Here is a 17,091-nt window from a genome sequence, read left to right on the forward strand (position 1 = left end):
ATCTTAGATTTCCCAAGTTCCTCTGCTAAAGAAATCTGTCTACACAGAGGAAAGTTGATTTTATCGTCTTTTCTTTAGCTTCTCTTGAAGCTGTTTTTATTTAACAGGAAGAATGGAAAATTATAATGATTTGTTCTTTTAACTAACTTTTCTTGACAAGCTAATATCATATGTAGTACTTACAGTAATCAACCAGCAAAGGACATTTCTGATCAGTGTTCAATATGGTAATACTGCTGAAACAAGAACAAAATAAATTATCAGCACGCATCCAGAACATATAAAAGAGCAGCAATCCTATAAAATAACTTGGAGGATATAAAAATATTAACTACAACAAAAACTAATCTCAGAAGACCTTGGCGTAAACATCTAAACATTGACGAGTCAACGTCTGAATGATCAGTTGTACACTAGCCACAGCGCCTTGGAAGGTGTTAATATTACAAATAAATACGGTTCCGCTTCAGTAATCCATCTGTACTGTTTCCCCTTTCAGTTCATCATGCTGACATACATCTTCATGCTGGCTTGGCTTGGAGTGACTGCATTTACCTCCATTCCAGTTTTCATATATTTCAACATCTGGAATATTTGCCAAAATACTACTGTCCTGGAGGGAGCCACCCTATGCCTTGACCCACGCCAGTATGGTAAGCATGAATATTCTCCAGCCCCCCGCCCCCTCCCTTTTTAAAATACCTCGGTGTATTTAAATTGCTATTTTTTTTTACTTTTTAGAACAACTACCTGTACTGTAGCCTCCATATTGTTTTCTTTTAAATGGATTAATCATCGCTTTAGGATATGGCTAAATAATAAAAGTGAGTAAAAATATATTATTTTTTTAAGTATAGCACAATGAGACTGTATGGAAATGATAAACACCATATAAAAATTCACACTAGATGTGAAAATTTGGCATAAAGAACATAAAAACACGGATACATCTTGCCTTGGGTCACATTACACCACCGCCTGTGGCTGATTATCTACTTGGATTTCTCCACACAGCTGTTTCTAGGGTTTACAGAGAATGGTTTAAAAAAGTGGAAATATACAGTGAGAGGCAGTTCTCTGAGTGAAAATGCCTTGGTGATGCCAGAGGTGAGATGAAAATAGCCAGACTGATTAAAGCTACTACGAAGGCAACAGTAACTCAAATAACCATTTGTAACAACCGTATGCAGAAGAGCAACTCTGAACACACATCACATCAAACCTTGAACCAGATAGGCTGCAGAAGCAGAAGACCACACTGAGTGCTCCTCCTGTCAGTGAAAAACAGGAAGCTGAGGGTGCAATAAGTTCAGAAAAATAGCCAACAGAAGCTTGGAAAATATTGCGTGGTCTGATGAGTCTTGATGTTTGCATTTCTGCATCCTCACATTTGTGAAAGAATGGGGTGCTCTCAGGAGCTCAGTCAATTCCAGTTTGGTATCATGATACGATGCCACCTGTGCAACAAGTCCAGTCGGGAAATTTCCTCACTACTAAATATTCCACAGTCAACTGTTAGTGGTAGTGCAACAAAGTGGAAGAGTTTGGGAACAAGAGCAAATTAGCCACAGCCACATGAAAAATCACAGAGCAGTGGATTGTGATGCACATAGTGCACAGTGGTCCCCAATTTTCTGCAGAACCAATCGTTACAGACGTCCAAACTTCACGTGGACTTCAGATTAACGCAAAAACAGTGGGTAGAGAGCCTTCTGGAATATATTTCCATGGGCGAGCAGCTGGATCCAAGCCTTAAATCGCCAAACCCAATGTAAAGCACGGTATGCAGTGGTGTGAAGCACACTGCCACTGTACTCCACTGAGTGGAGCCATGTTCTCTGGAGTGACAAATCAAATTTCCATCTTGCAATCTGCTGGACAAGTCTGGGTTTGGTGGTAGCCAAGAGAACAGTACTTATATGATGGCATTGTGCTGTATAAAGTTGTTGGAGGGGGGGGGGGGGGGGGGTTATGGTGTAGGGCTGTTTTTCAGGAGTTGGACTCAGCTCCTTAGTTCCAGTGAAAAGAACTCTTAGGGCTTCAGCATACCATATCATTTTTGACAATTTCATGCTCCCAACTTTGTGGGAACAGTTTTGGGATGGCACCTGCTGTTCCAACATTACTTTATGACTGTGCGTCATTTTGAGGAACGCCAACAAAGACATGGATAGGCAAGTTTGGTGTGGAAGAAGTTGACTGTCCCCCAGTCCTGACCTTAACCCAACAGAACACCTTTGGGATGAATAAGAGCGGAGATTATGAGCCAGGCTTTCTAATCCAGCATCAGTGGTTGACTTTACAAATGCGCTTCTGGAAGAATGGTCAAAAATTCCTATAAACACACTCCTAAGCCTTGTAGAAAGCCTCCCCAGAAGATTTTAAGCTGTTATAGATGCGGAGGGTAGGCCAGCATTATAATAACCCATATGAATTAACTTATGAACTTGAATTTCATTCAAGTTCATATGTGAGTGAAAGCAGCTGAGCATATACTTTTAGAAATAGAATTTATGTTAATGTAACTATGGATCAAAATTACTAAGGGACATTTACAGTACCTTGCTGAATCTGCACTAGAAAAAAATTACAGCAGTTCTGAAGGCAAAATGGGCTAGGGCTGTGCGATATGACCAAAATCTTATATCCCGATATAAGACATCTATCGTCCGATAACGATATAAATCACAAAAATGTAACATTTTCTGTAAATTCTGTGAATCTCAGGCAGCTCGACTTGTATGAAGTGTTTCCAGCTGGGCGTCGTGTAGCTGGAGTCGAGTGTTTTAATGCATGAAACTATACATAAGTTGTAACGGCCGCCGTTTTCTTTGTGAGTATTTATTACACGGCGTGCTGCGAGGAAAAGCCTGTTCTAACGTTTGAGTCTAAGGTTTATTTTTTAGCACCAGGCTGCTCTTTTTTGCTTCTCATCCATAAACAATATGCATACTCTTTCACGTAATTCAGTTTATTTTGAAAAGCCTCAACAGGATCTTGAGCTTTATTGTGAAAGGTTTATGTGGAAAATAAACAAGCAGGACACGCTACTGTCGTTGTTGCTAACGACAACGCATAAAAACTGTAGCTTGTCCGTCTGTAGTGTGGTTATATTAAATATATGAGAAAGAGAGAACTTTAAGAAATTAATATAGCCACTACAGTGACCATCAAAACATGAAAAAATATTGCCGTAAACAGTTTATTTTGCGACACCACGAAACAAACGATAGTGTAAAATGATTCGACAGTAGCAAGGTGCGACTAATGAAGTGACAGGTGAGTGTATATGTCACCTGTGGGACTATGTGAACAGAAAAAAATGCAATATAATACTCTGATAGTCCATATAAACCTTTTGCCACTATTTGCATCCTATGGTCGTCTCTGCTGTATAATATTTACATGTATGTAATATACCGACTCATTTCAGGTATTGTGCCAATTGCGGAGGCCAGAACTATGTGCACTGGATCTGAGAAGTTCTACAGGATGTGTGAATCCAATGAGGTAAGGTAACGTTTGAGTACTGAAAAATGTCTAATGTTGTCATGGGTTTCAAACATAAGACAAATCATTACGTAATATAGTGAAGACATCACTGTGAATAGCTTTCCAACAGTGGCATTCCTTGCAGGTATTCTTCTAAATGTTACTTTTAAATGAAAAATAATTAACAGAACCTGCATCAACTGCAAAAAAACACCATTTAGTCCTCATTACAGCAATAATATTGTCAGATTTGTCAGATTCACACATTCTACACCACAAATCCAAAAGAATAAAGTGCACCTATACTACGGAGCAGGGAAATCCAAAACTGATAGTATGACAGCATGCCTGAACTGACAGCATTGCAACACCATTCGAATTATTTGACTTAATAGTCAAAGTTTGACAGAAAACTCAGACTATGACCCCAAACTCACATGTTAGACGGTTGACAAAAGTATTTTTTAACACTGAAATTGCAATTTTTCTGATGAGAAACTTGAGTATTTACATACTTATGGTAAATGTGTCACAGATATCAAATGTGAATTTATGGATTTTATTAAAAGAATAGAGTCAATGGATTTTGATCGCCAAATATATCTGCTAACCCCTGAGGATTAATATGTCCTGTGGTTTGTTTTTGATCCAGCTGGACATGACATTCCACCTGTTCATCTGCGCCCTTGCTGGAGCAGGAGCTGCTGTTATTGCTATGGTAAGCCACCGATAAGAAAATGAAAACAAACTGAAACCCGTTTAAGTTTTATTTATTAATTTATTTTAAGTAATGCAGTATTTTTTTTCATGAAGATCAGATTAAGCTTTGCTGTTGCAGCAAACACTGTGCAGTGGTAAGACAATGGAGGCAGGTGAGAAGAAATGCTGTAGTGGGATCAGTAGCTTCTGTTATATTTACCTGTGAGAGAATAGCTGTAGATAGGAGAGAAGGCATTTTGGCGCAGTGAAAAAGACAGTTTGTCTCCCTCCCTCTTTCGGAGGAGCCAGGCATGTCATGCCGTTGTCATGGAAACAGGGAGAAGAAAGGCTCTGAGATTGTTGCAAACATCACTCAGTAATCAGCAATTTGCAAGGAGCCATTTTCTGAGAAACAGAAAGTGTTTGCTACTCGAGATGATGGTGCAAATTGTGGGCTGAACTAGTTTACTCACATCGCAGTTTTTTTTGCTGTGATTAATCCCTCCAAACTTAGCTGGGAAACCACAGAAGCACTGGTGCACCTCAATATTGAAGTAAAAAAATCACATAAATTAATTAATAATGTTCATAAAAAATAGAAAAACAACACGTGCAATAACAACATGAACAATAATAATAATAATAATTATTATTATTATTATTAGTAGTAGTAGTATAGCTTCTGTATTTTAATCTCAGTCAAATGGTCCTACTGCATATTTGCAGAGCAAATATAAAACTGTCAGTCCCTGTGAAAAGAAAAGCTGTGTAACAGTCTCAGTCATTAAACCACAATACATTCATTATAACCACTGCTGCCATGGTAACACAAGTCCAACGCTACAGTTAGAATTATGCTGCCACCTGCTGGACGATTGTTGTCCTTAATCCAAGGGTTCAGATCAGCTTTTAAAGTCTATTCAGTATTAAAAATGAATACATTTAAGAAATCAATAATGATAATGCTTAGATTATGAAATACAGCCCACCGTGTGTGATTTGCTAAATGGGAATGATCATTTTCTTACAGATCCACTACTTGATGGTGCTATCTGCCAACTGGGCCTACGTGAAGGACGCCTGTCGGATGCAGAAGTATGAAGACATCAAGTCAAAGGAGGAGCAGGAGCTTCACGACATCCATTCCACTCGCTCCAAGGAGCGTCTCAACGCCTACACATAAAAACCAGCGTGAGGCCTGGCCCTGCCACTCCGGCCTCTCTCACTCTCTCTCTCTTCTTGCTTTCTATCTGTCTCTCTCTACCATCCCCTCCCGAGGGGGGGCGGATGGCGCCTAGGGCCCTCGCCACTGCTGATGTCACTGGTGCGTCATATGACAAATGTGGTCTTGGGGGGGGGAACGTCACATAAACCTCCCCAGTCACAAACAGCATTTCAGATGAAAAAAAAAAAAGCCCCTTTACCTCTCTCATGGATGGTGTTATCATTTTGGCAGTTGTATTATTGAACAAGTTGAATAAGAGTTATTTAGTGCTGACAGTAGTTTTTGTGTAGTTTTTAGAGTCAGAAGTAGCAGTAGTATTTATCTTTTTTTTTTAATAGTGTACAATTGTTTTACTTTTCTTAAACTTTATTTTATACCAAGTGTCATTTTGCTTTCATGGATAATTTATTTTATAATGATTTCCTGAGGGGGTCAACAGGGGCTTCAAAGGGTTTTCAAGCACATTTCTCATGTCGTGTGTCTGAAGATTTCATGTTCAAGAACTGTGTACTGTATGTGAGTGGATGGTTAGTTTTGAAAATATTTTAAATTTCACAATACAACTATGAAGCATTGTAAGCCTTTGCCATACCAGTATTCCCAGGGATTAAAACCACTTTCACATGAAAGCAATTTAATCTGTTTTTCTATGTGAAACATAATTTTAAAAAGAAAATAGCAAGAGAACGCAAAAATACCAAATCAGAGTAAAATAATATTTGCTAGATGTGCCAAGCCTGTTAAACAGGAAATACTGACTTTGATAGATAGGATTAGTGAATTGAAGATAAATTGTGGGTTATTTTATGATATATTTGCCATTTAGATATATTTTCGGACTCGCACAAATGCACATGCAAACATGCTTTCATATTCTCTTTTTTAATTTCTAAAGTTGAACTTTATAAATACTAATCTCCTGCTTTGCAGTACTCTGCACTGTATATACTGATAAGTATACCTATATGTTAAGCACTGACATTTAAAGACATCTCTTGTGACAGTAAGAAGAAATCAGTCCTACCTGCATCTATCAGCCCCAACCTGAAAAGAAGTTGTCTGTGTAATGGCACTCCTTGGTGGAATTTTCAGATGTGAGAAAAGTGTGCGTCACCGTAATTTTGTTCATTACAGTAACTGTAACTTGCCTATAAATCCACATACAGAGGTGGCCTGTCAGTTCATTGCCTGGCGATTTTTTTCTTTCTGTCAGTATTTCTCAAAGCTAGTTTCATGCACTTCTTTGACCATTTCTGTGCTCTCTCTAGATGTAAGCGCATTGATGTTCAACTCAAAGTTGGATAACTGTACTGTTAGTAAAGACTGTGAATTTAGATGTTTCTCGTGGCATGAACATGCATCAATATAGTCTTTTTGACTCATAAGTTACTTTATTTCACCTCTTGATTTTTACACTATTGACTGTCTTGCTGGATAAACCTTTTGTTTATATGTGCAGTACTAAACCTCCCACGCTTACTGCGTTATGCTCCTAATATTAGCGACTGTAGTCTTTGAGTTGTGTCTATTTAGTTTGTGATGAGGTTTAAACCATGTCTTAAAGCTAATACTTGTACCAACATTGCATACTCTGTAATGATCTGAAAAAATGCTTTCAGCTTTCTCCTCGTATTAGTCTTTTGTACTTTCACTACAGATGCTTAGTAGCAGGCTTTAAATCTAATCTGTTTTGTATATTCATGTGCCAACAGCTTGAAGTGGCTTATTTGACCTGTATGATCAAATTTGCTTGCATAAATAAAATTCACTTGTGTACTTGTTAATAAATACCATTGGTTTCTTGTGTCCAGTTTGTTTTATGAACCAACTAGGGGTGGGGGGAAAAAATCGATACTGTGTAGTATCGTGATATTTTGTTTGCTAATAATGTATCGATACAGGGACAGCAGAAATCGATATTTTGTTACAAAAAAAGTTTTTGTGGACTGGAACATGCTCTGACTTCAGAGCATGTTGATCCTTTTTCTGAGCAAGAATCCTGACATTCCTTCACTGTCCAAATGTGTTTAACCTTTTTTATGGCAGCAATAAACATGACAGTTTACTTATTTTAATTTAAGACATGTTTTATTTTAATTAAGTTTAAAACTTTTTTATTTAATGTAAAATTATATTTTGTTTTGATTTACTTTCAAATTCTTCAGTTGCTAAAGGGCTGCATAGTTTTCACAAATTGCATAGTTCAGAATAGCTATAATTGTACCAGATGGTTGCGTTCAGTTAAGTTGGTGTCATGGTCCTGGGTCGGTGACCCAGCGCTTTCAGTTGATGATTATCACTTTCTAGTTTATTCTGATCTTGTATTGGTTGTTGGTGTTTGGTTGCGTTTATCTTCCCTACCTGCGTCTCCCTCGGTACTCTGTTCATGTCCCCGTGTTGTTATGTAAAACAGTCTGTGCGTTTCCTGTTTTACTTTGTAGGGTTGTGTCTCGTTATGTCCATTAGTTCCAGCTGTGTCCCCTCCTGTGTGCCATTTCCTGATTACCTGGTGTGTGTATTTATAGTGGGTGTTGGTCTGTGTTCGTGGTCGGCTCGTCTGTGTTTCATGGTGTCTGTTCCTCGTCTGTGTCTCTCTGCCTCCCACCCCATTCGTATGATCTCAGGTTTGTTATTTAGCTCACCCAGTTTAGGTTATGTTCTGTCCTGCCCTCAGTTGTGTTATTTGTGCACTGTAAATAAACCCTCACTCATATCACCATATCGGCTGTCTGCATTTTGGGTCCTCCTTTTCCTCCACACCACACGGCTCACCCCGCCAGCCGTGACAGTTGGACTAGACTGTAATACAAACCGTTCAGTTTGTCACCAATATAACTGACTGAATTGAGAGAAAGACTGAGTGTGAGACTTTGTTATTAGATAAAATGAATATTGATAAAGTTTACATTTATGTACAGAATCTGAATATCGCAAAATATTTTTAAAAATTGCAATAATATCGTATCGTGCGTTAAGTATTGTGATAATATCGTATCGTGGGATGTATGGTGATTCCCACCTCTAGAACCAACTATACAGGCAGTAGCACAGGATTTTAAAGAGTTAGTTAAAACTCTTAGCTTTCCAGTGAATCTGTAAGTACAGCCAAGAGGATTCATTTATAGACAGATGAACGAAAATGATCAAAGAGTAAAGAACACTAAAAGGTAAGAAGAAAATCAACTCAGCAATTACATTATACCACTAGATGTCATGCTTTATTCTTAATCACTTCAAATAAAAAATGAATAACAACCTATTGTTAAGCTACTCAACACTGACCATGGAATCATACTAGCATAAAAAAAGGCACCTAACTCAGAGGATGTACTGGTGTTTTGTTTAAACATAATAGACAATGTAGGAAAGAACCAATTTTAAATTGAATCTTTAAACACTTGGTTACTAGCAGAAACATAATTTGTTTCATTTCTTTAGGTTAATCTACAAAAATACCAAAGACAACAAAGTTTAACAGGTGTAAAATTGTATTTTTGCACTGACAAGGTGATTCCTAAAGAGCTATTACCCCAAATCTGTTAATCAAAAACATATCATACCTTGGCATGGGGGGGCAGAGAGTCCTTAAAGGAATGTGATAAAACCAGAAAAATGTAGGACAAAATAAAAGTGGCACACCTACAGCATAATGAACAGTATGCGAAAATCATGTCCTTCAGAAATTGGAAACAATCCAGCAAAGATTTGACACACGACCTGGGAGATTCATCTGGCACATCTTCAGTTGATCCATCTACTGTTCACTGAAGCCTAATGAGAAATGGTTTCAGTGGAAGAGTGGCTACCGAGAAGCCATTCTTAAGGGAAAAAAACAGGGAGAAAAGGCTGATGTATGCCAAATTACACAAGAATTGTACAGAATATCAGTGGGTAAAAGGTCTCCTTGAGTGATGAACCCAAATCTGAAATTGGTTGGAATCATGCTCGAAATGTATGGAGGAGGTCAGGGGAGAGGTACAGCAGAAAAAACAGAAAAGTACTGTGAGATTTTGATCCGTCACGTAATACCACCTGGAAAACACCTGATTGACAAAGGTTTCATTTTTCACCATGACAGCGATTCCAAACCCACTGCCAATGGAGTAAAAGTGTACTTGGACAGAAAAAGCACACACAATGGCACACCATCGGTCACTAGATGGTCTCCCCAGAGTGTGCACCTCAGCATTACTGAAGCGGTGTGGGATCATCTTGACAAAGAATAGAACAAAAGGCAGCCAACATCCAAAGTAGAGCTTTGGGTGTCCTTCAAGACACCTGGACACCACTTAAAGAAATGACAAGAACGCTTGCCAAAAAGAGTTCTGGCTGTGTTAAGAATAAAGGTGGTCATACCAAGTATTGACTTTGAAGCTAGTTAGAATTGTACACACAGTTTTTTCAACTATATTTCCATGTATGTTTAATAAATCACTGTACCTATTTCAGGTTTACTTGGCAAAATGTAAAGAGATGAGAGGTGGCTCAAGCCACCGCTCAAGCCCTTTGCATAGTATTATATCAGCATAATGACTATCAGAAAATGTATGTCTTAGCAAGACATACAAAAACATTAAAAGCAACCCTTGATTAACAGACCACTAGCAAATAATCTTGCATTACCTCAAACATATCTTCAGCAGACAGGTTGAATTTGGCCACTACCTAAAGCTAGTGATCCTCCCAGTGAGGCAATAAATCATATCCAAGATTACATTTTACACCCTGGTGCCAGACAGAATTCCCTCAGTCTAAAATATGGCCTCCAGCTAAATGATATATTAGTATTTGAGGAATCTCTTCAGTTAAAGGAGTTTGCATCAGATTTTATGAACATATCCACAGTGTTAGACACAGGCTGACAACAAAGGGACAAATCAAACTGCCTTATAAGGTGAACATGTGACTGATCAGACCAGCTCAAAGTTGAATAAACACTGTGGTATTAAAAAAAAGAAAGACATAAGAGAACAAAAACACTAAATGAATAGATTAACAAAAGAAGGCTGATTCACATGAGGAAACATCTTCCCAGAACTGGCTAGCGTGCCACATTGGTTAGCTTCCGTGACCCTATCAAGCCTAAGAAATCCTTCACTAATCCCACCCCTCCTTCCCATCCCCCCGGTCAATCTGACAGGTCACCTGTATTAGATCCTCAGCCTACCGCTGCCTCTTATGAACTTTTAAAGCTCTTTTAATTTGTTTCTATTTGTTTTTTTGGAGTGGGAAGAATAATCCTTTAGTCTCTCAAGGCATCCGAATGTCTTTTTTCCTGAGATCCCCTCGATGTGAGCATTTTGGGTGCATTCAGTGACATCATGCGACGACTTCTGTGCCTGCATGCATTCCTATGCTGCCTCACTATGGCTCATCCGTTCTGTCCATCCCAATGTACCTGTGTTTTTCATGGACGCACCGATGGAACGGGAACCAGGTAAATAATACTTTGTGGATACATAAACTGTACGTGGCACATTTTGAAAATCTAAAAATGAAGGACAATTTTTCAATTTATGAAGAGTTACGTAGCCTGCGAGTGTCCCTAATTAGGTCATCTTGTGAAAGGATAGTACTTTTTACTTGTAAGAACTTAATTTAACTATATGCCACCTTCAGTGCTCTTATTCTAAATAAGTAAATGTATAGCAGAAAGTTATATGTTCATAGGGATCATTTACATGCGTACTTATGGTATATGTAAAAACCACCCCCAAAAAATCCTAACTGGATAACCAGCAACCAAAAAAGAAAAAGTCTTATATTTACTATGCTCTAAGAAAAGCAACTGTTTCCCAAGCATTTAATTTAATTAACTCATCACAGTGCAATATGTGCAGGCCGTATTGATCCGTAATAACATAATGTATGTTACCTGGCATAGCACCGAACTATTTATAGGGCTACCTGAGAAAGACCTAATGACCCCCAGCATAATTAGTCCTATTAGTACTATACCAATATTCCGGATGCATCTAGAAACAACAGAGTACTACAGTAGTAGTAGATAAAAATTGTGAAAGAATCACTTTGTATATACGGATAGATGACAAAAATCAGATATTAGCCAACTTCATGCTTCCCAAACTATTGAAATGCACCTTACTACTGATTTTACAAGTCTCTCAAACTCCACTGAAGTTATGGAACACCATTCCTCTAAAATATATTGCCTCAGATATAGTTTGGTGGTTTGTTTAATTAGGTCAAGAATTGATGACTAGAAAGGCCATGCACTGCACAATTCCCATCAAGTCATTGACTGATGCATGTGAGGAAGTCAAGCTCATAGGACAAATCATAGAATGACTGCTAAAAGAAGGCTATAATAAGAAACAGCTCATTCATTTGTCATAACAACTCCTAAGGGAGGCTAGTACAGGATAACACAGCCAAAAGATCCTCTCACTGTACAGACCAAGAGTTATGGTTTTTCCTTGAATATGTCACCTGTCCTTATATCCATGACTACAATTGATTGCAAGATTTCCACCAAGTTTACCAAGTCTCCTTGGTAACTACAATTATGTCAATTAAAGCATCATACATTGTGATATAGTGTAGATTGTTAGAACTGGTGTATGTATGAACAAATCAAGGGATCTATACCAATGTTACACCTATTTGAAAGATCAGTGTTTCCTTGAAACATCTGTATCTGTATTACTCTTCTTAAAACAGACATTAGCTGTTAATAGGATGAGATAAATCTCACATGAGATAAATTTCTTTCTTTGATTTTCAGATCTGTACTGTGCAATGACCCAGACATGTCTGACATCCCCGTCAATGTCCCCGTGGACACAGTCAAACTTCGTATTGAAAAAACTGCAGTACGGCGAGTCCCAACAGAAGCTTTTTACTACTTGGTGGATCTACGATACCTCTGGATTACCTATAATTCCATATCCTCGGTGGATACTGGAAGTTTCTACAACCTAAAAGTGCTCCACGAGCTGAGACTGGATGGAAATATGATCTCAATGTTTCCATGGGAATCTCTCAAAGAGATGCCAATGCTGAAGACACTGGATCTTCACAACAACAGAATTAATAATGTTCCCACCGAGGCAATTCCTTACCTCCGCAACATTACCTACTTGGATCTATCCAGCAACAAATTAACCACCCTGCCCTCTGAGCTCATGGACATATGGCCACCATTTAATGGGCTACCTGTATCTTCTAATGCCTCCCAGAAAGTAGTATTAGGTAAGAATAAAATGCTCTGTCTGACTTGGTTTGTAGGACACTTTTGGGGTTATTTGTAATTACTCCAGGAACTTCTTTCTATCACCTGTTAATCTAGCCAGATTTGTTCTCACTGAGCAGTAGTGTCTGCCAGGAAAAAGTCAAATGAGCTTAATCTAAGCAGTGGCAGAGCTTACATTAAATGTACATTATTGCCTGATTAACTGCAAGATAATTAACACAAGTGCATGTGTTTAGAAAGAATCAAAGAGAAAAGAAAGAAAGAAAAACAAAGTAAGAAAGTTGAATTAATTTGATCACTCTATGGAAAAAAAGCTACTTGTAGTATAATCTGTGATACTCTGCATATCAAGTTGTTAAAGATAGACTAAAGCCAAACCCCTTAATGTGTTTATGGGCTGTTTCCCTCCCTTTAGCGGTGCTGTAGTTTACTTGTCAGGAACAAGTTTAGACCTGTGTTGTCTGGGTCAAAGCCCAGAGTTCAGATTAATAAGCCCCACTGCGGTGGCTTTGTTTTAACTGTGGTTAAGTCTGAACCGTTTGTCCCCGTGTCAGAGCTTTAACCTGAAGATTCACATTCACAAGTTCAGACACAGCGCACACAAGGCTTAACTGAAGTTTTAAACTTCAGGTTTCAGGTTTATATTCAACAAAAAGTTTAGAAATATTGGAATAACATAAATAATTTAAGACCGTTTTAATGTATGTTATTTGAAATAAATGTTGGATCAATTTACTTACTTACACTAGAAAAACTGGCTACTGACAGAAAAAAAGAACCCCACATGAAATTGGAAAACAGACAGTCCAACCTGGTATGACTGCACACAAATGCCAAATATCAAATGACATGAAACTAACAACGTAACACTATGAAAGTACGTAAACACAAATTCAACTGAGCCATCAGATATATGGCAGTGCTAATAATTGTGCAAAATCACACGCTGTTTATTTTTTATTTAGTCTTTTCTTCTTTTGTATGCAAGTGAATGAATGTCTCTTGTACCTTTGGAGCACTGACAGTATAACGTTAGAGCCAGATAGTTTATCCATGCCAGAAGAGCCCCTGTGTACCTGAAGGAAATACAGGATTAAGTGACAGGAAAAAAATGGGCCATGCACAGGAGGAGAACTTCTTTAGTGTATCATAAAAGTACTTTCTGTTAATATTAAATAGAAGCTATGCTAAACTTTATTATTTTGAATTAAATGCCAACTACACACAGACTTTCAGAATGTCATTAATGATGAATTGTTATCAACAACTTTATTTTCAATATGCAATAAATGTGCAATTTACACAAAAGTCTGTAGTTCTCTTAAGCTGGATTACAACTATGTTTTTAGCGATTGCTCGATATTTGTGCTAACACACCAAGCTAATGGAAAAAGTACGCTACCACAAACTGGAGGAAGGGCAAGCACAGCTTAGGTACTTTGCCACTGTTAAGACAAACTAATCTGCTTAATGGGCTTTAGTATCCATTGGTACATGTGCTTACCTATTGTGTGCACCAGGTGTTTACAGTGAAGTGTTTATGAAAGGCTTCCTTCCACAGTTCAATTATTATGCCTAAATTAAGACTTTAAAGCCAAAAAGAGAACTAAATATACAAACACATTGTAGGCTGATGAATAGCATCAGTGTAATTTGTAGTTTTCTTTATAACACCATACTCGCTGCAGCTCTTTGAAAAGTATTGCTAGAGCTCAATGTGGGCTTCTAAAGACTTCTCATAAATGTGACTTTCACTTTCCACTTTTCTTAATGTTGAAACTGACAAAATCATATGTATCCTTTTTTCTTTTCTTCTTAAGGCCTCCAGGATAATCCATGGTTCTGTGACTGTAAAATCTCCAAGATGATTGAGATTTCCAAAATGGCCGAGACACCAGTAATTTTGATGGATCTATTTTTGACCTGTGCTGGACCAGAAAATCTTTCAGGTGTTCTTTTTCAGCATGCTGAACTTGAAAACTGCGTAAAACCATCGGTGATGACATCTGCAACCAAGATCACATCTCCTTTGGGCAGCAATGTTCTCCTACGATGTGATGCTTCAGGCTTTCCTACACCAACACTTTACTGGGCTAAATCTGATGGCTCACCAGTCAGTAACACAGGTAAATATTAAAGCTCTAGGAAATCATAATTTATCCTGTTTTTACGGTTTGGGCATTTTAGCTGTCTTGAGCCTCATTCAAAGCTTCATAGTGATATATGACATATAGCTCTTTCTGCTTTTGTTCCACTCTACAGTCCAGGAGTCACCTGGAGATGGCATCAGATGGTCCATCATGAGCTTGCATGGAATACTGTACAAGGATGCTGGTAACTACAGCTGCAAAGCTAAGAATGTCGCCGGCAGTGTGGAAGCCACCATTTCTCTCACTGTTGCTGGTACCATTGGCACTACTGTCCCCCCACAAAGACCTGGCATTGACACTGGGCCAAGCAGTGTGGGCACAACAATAATCCCACCAACATTCATTCCTGACTCATTTATGTCGACGGTTCTCCCAAGAGCATCAACAATTGCTTTTTATAGAAAGTTAAAGCCTACCCCTAGCAATGGTTTACAAAAATCTAAAGTTAAGCAAGCAAAAAATGAGCAAGGAAGCAACGTGACAAAGCTTGCAGCCGATGAAAAAAGCAAGAAAAGCGACACATCAAAGTCTATTAGGGACCTAAAGATTGTTGAGGAAACAGCTGGCAGCGCAGTGTTGCTCTGGACTGCAGATGGGTTACCAAATGATGCTCCACTTACAGTTGTATATTCACCCTATGGTGAGGATGACACTAAAAGGACAGTGGAGACTAATGCTGGCAGTGGAAAAGTACTCCTAGATGGACTGTCATCCGGGATGAGGTATTCAGTTTGCCTTGTAGCAAAAGGTACTGCTGCTGGAAAAGATCCCTGTATTGATTTTTACACACTGGACAATGTCGAGGATGGTGGGCAAAACCAACTTTTCATCATCATAAGTGGCATTGCCTGTGCTTTGGTTTTACCTCTTATTATCCTGCTGCTCTACAAGATTCTCGCTCTTTATTGCAAGGGACGCAACACCGGATTGAATGAAGAGGACCTTGAAAAAGAAAGCTATGTCAAGTTTGAGACAATATCAATGAAACAAAGAAATCTGAACTCTCACCCAACTGAGCTTTGGGCAAGGAGACCAACTAATGAATCAGAGCGAATGCTCCTGTGTTCCAGATCAAGCATAGACTCCCAAATGACCTATAAAAGTGACAGTTCTCGGTCTGAATATCTCTGCTAAAGCAGGAAGCCATGGTTAATGTTCACGCACCATGGTAGCACCACATTATATGAGATACTCTTTACACGCCTTTTGTGACATTGATAAAAATTATCAGCTATATAATTGTTCATAAATATATATTCATTTAATTACATCTGCTCTGGATCAGAGAATTAAACCACCACCATAAGAAAAGTCTTACTACTTGGTAGTCAGGTAACTTTCCATTGCAGTTATTTTGTGCTAACAAGACCAGCTCCCAAGTTAAATTAGTTAAACTAGTTAAACTAATGGGAAAGACCAATAAAATAAAAATTGCATGAATCATTGCATGTATAGAGTGAAATTTTAACAATTTAAAAGTTTGGTAACTGCCCTAAAACTACATTGTTTTTCTCAAAGATAAACCTTCAAGTGAACTTTCCTGAATCTCAATTGTACAGTTGCATGGACTGACTTGATATTAAGTGGTTCGGCTCTTGTAAAGTAGATTATTTGGGGGCAGGATATGTGCCAAACAAACATTTTTTTGCCATTATTATTTAAATTCAAGATTTTTTAAGTGGTCTGTCACTCCTTTGTAACAGCACTGGTTATGAATTTATTTTGAAAGGCTTTATCATACTTAAAGAACCTTCCCCTGACAATATATTTATGATTTCCTTATTTTTAAAGCCTTATATAACAAAATAAATTAAATGTCACTACAGCACAACACATGGTTATAAATGGTATCATACAAGTAATTAGCTGTATATGATCTTTGATGTCTTTTGATGCCAAAGTTGCAAAGTGTCAGGTATGAATATTGTGATAGTGTCAGAGAAAAGCCCAGATTTTTCCATAACATTTTCATGATCATGTTGGCTTTAAACATTAAGCCAAACGTTGCCTTTATAGAAATGTACTGTCAGTGTGTTTGTACATAATGGACCCATTAATATTGCCACTTTATATGACATGGTGTATGTATCTAATTGTCTATAAATGCACTGTGCATTTGTTTTTAATAAACAGAACAACTGTGGAATTATAAGTTGGACATATTACTACACTATAAGATCTGCATAGATAGGTGTAAAATTTTCACATGAAGAACGCATCTCAAAGCAATTTTCCAAAACCTAACAAACTGGTTAAAGAAAAGAAAAGTTGTTGATGGATTTTAATACATTTGCTTTAAATTACTATATGTA

General features: G+C 37.9%; 2 protein-coding genes across 3 annotated transcripts in view; both read left to right on the plus strand.

Moving 5' to 3' along the window:
* gpm6aa (glycoprotein M6Aa) overlaps nucleotides 1–7,204 on the plus strand; it is an 18,637-nt gene extending 11,433 nt beyond the window's left edge. The window contains exons 4-7 of the mRNA XM_085170733.1: nucleotides 500–653; nucleotides 3,434–3,510; nucleotides 4,145–4,210; nucleotides 5,222–7,204. Of these exons, the coding sequence (XP_085026859.1) occupies nucleotides 500–653; nucleotides 3,434–3,510; nucleotides 4,145–4,210; nucleotides 5,222–5,374 (450 nt within the window). The 3' untranslated portion in view covers nucleotides 5,375–7,204. The remainder of the gene's footprint in view (nucleotides 1–499; nucleotides 654–3,433; nucleotides 3,511–4,144; nucleotides 4,211–5,221) is intronic.
* A 3,307-nt stretch (nucleotides 7,205–10,511) lies between these two features.
* Nucleotides 10,512–16,931, plus strand: lrit3a (info leucine-rich repeat, immunoglobulin-like and transmembrane domains 3a). 2 transcript variants are annotated; one of them, XR_014875752.1, is made up of 5 exons: nucleotides 10,512–10,853; nucleotides 12,162–12,628; nucleotides 14,450–14,755; nucleotides 14,892–15,987; nucleotides 16,067–16,931. XR_014875752.1 is itself a non-coding variant. In XM_085170656.1 (4 exons), the coding sequence occupies exons 1-4, from the start codon at nucleotides 10,738–10,740 to the stop codon at nucleotides 15,911–15,913; spliced, it is 1,911 nt and encodes a 636-aa protein (XP_085026782.1). In that variant the 5' UTR covers nucleotides 10,512–10,737; the 3' UTR covers nucleotides 15,914–16,931. The 2 variants fall into 2 exon arrangements, 1 of the variants encoding a protein (XP_085026782.1); XM_085170656.1 differs by having other exon boundaries at nucleotides 14,892–16,931.
* The last annotated feature ends 160 nt before the right edge of the window (nucleotides 16,932–17,091 follow it).

The sequence above is a fragment of the Neolamprologus multifasciatus genome, chromosome 2, assembly GCF_963576455.1.
Source record: "Neolamprologus multifasciatus chromosome 2, fNeoMul1.2, whole genome shotgun sequence".
In the NCBI taxonomy this organism is placed as follows: Eukaryota; Metazoa; Chordata; class Actinopteri; order Cichliformes; family Cichlidae; genus Neolamprologus; species Neolamprologus multifasciatus.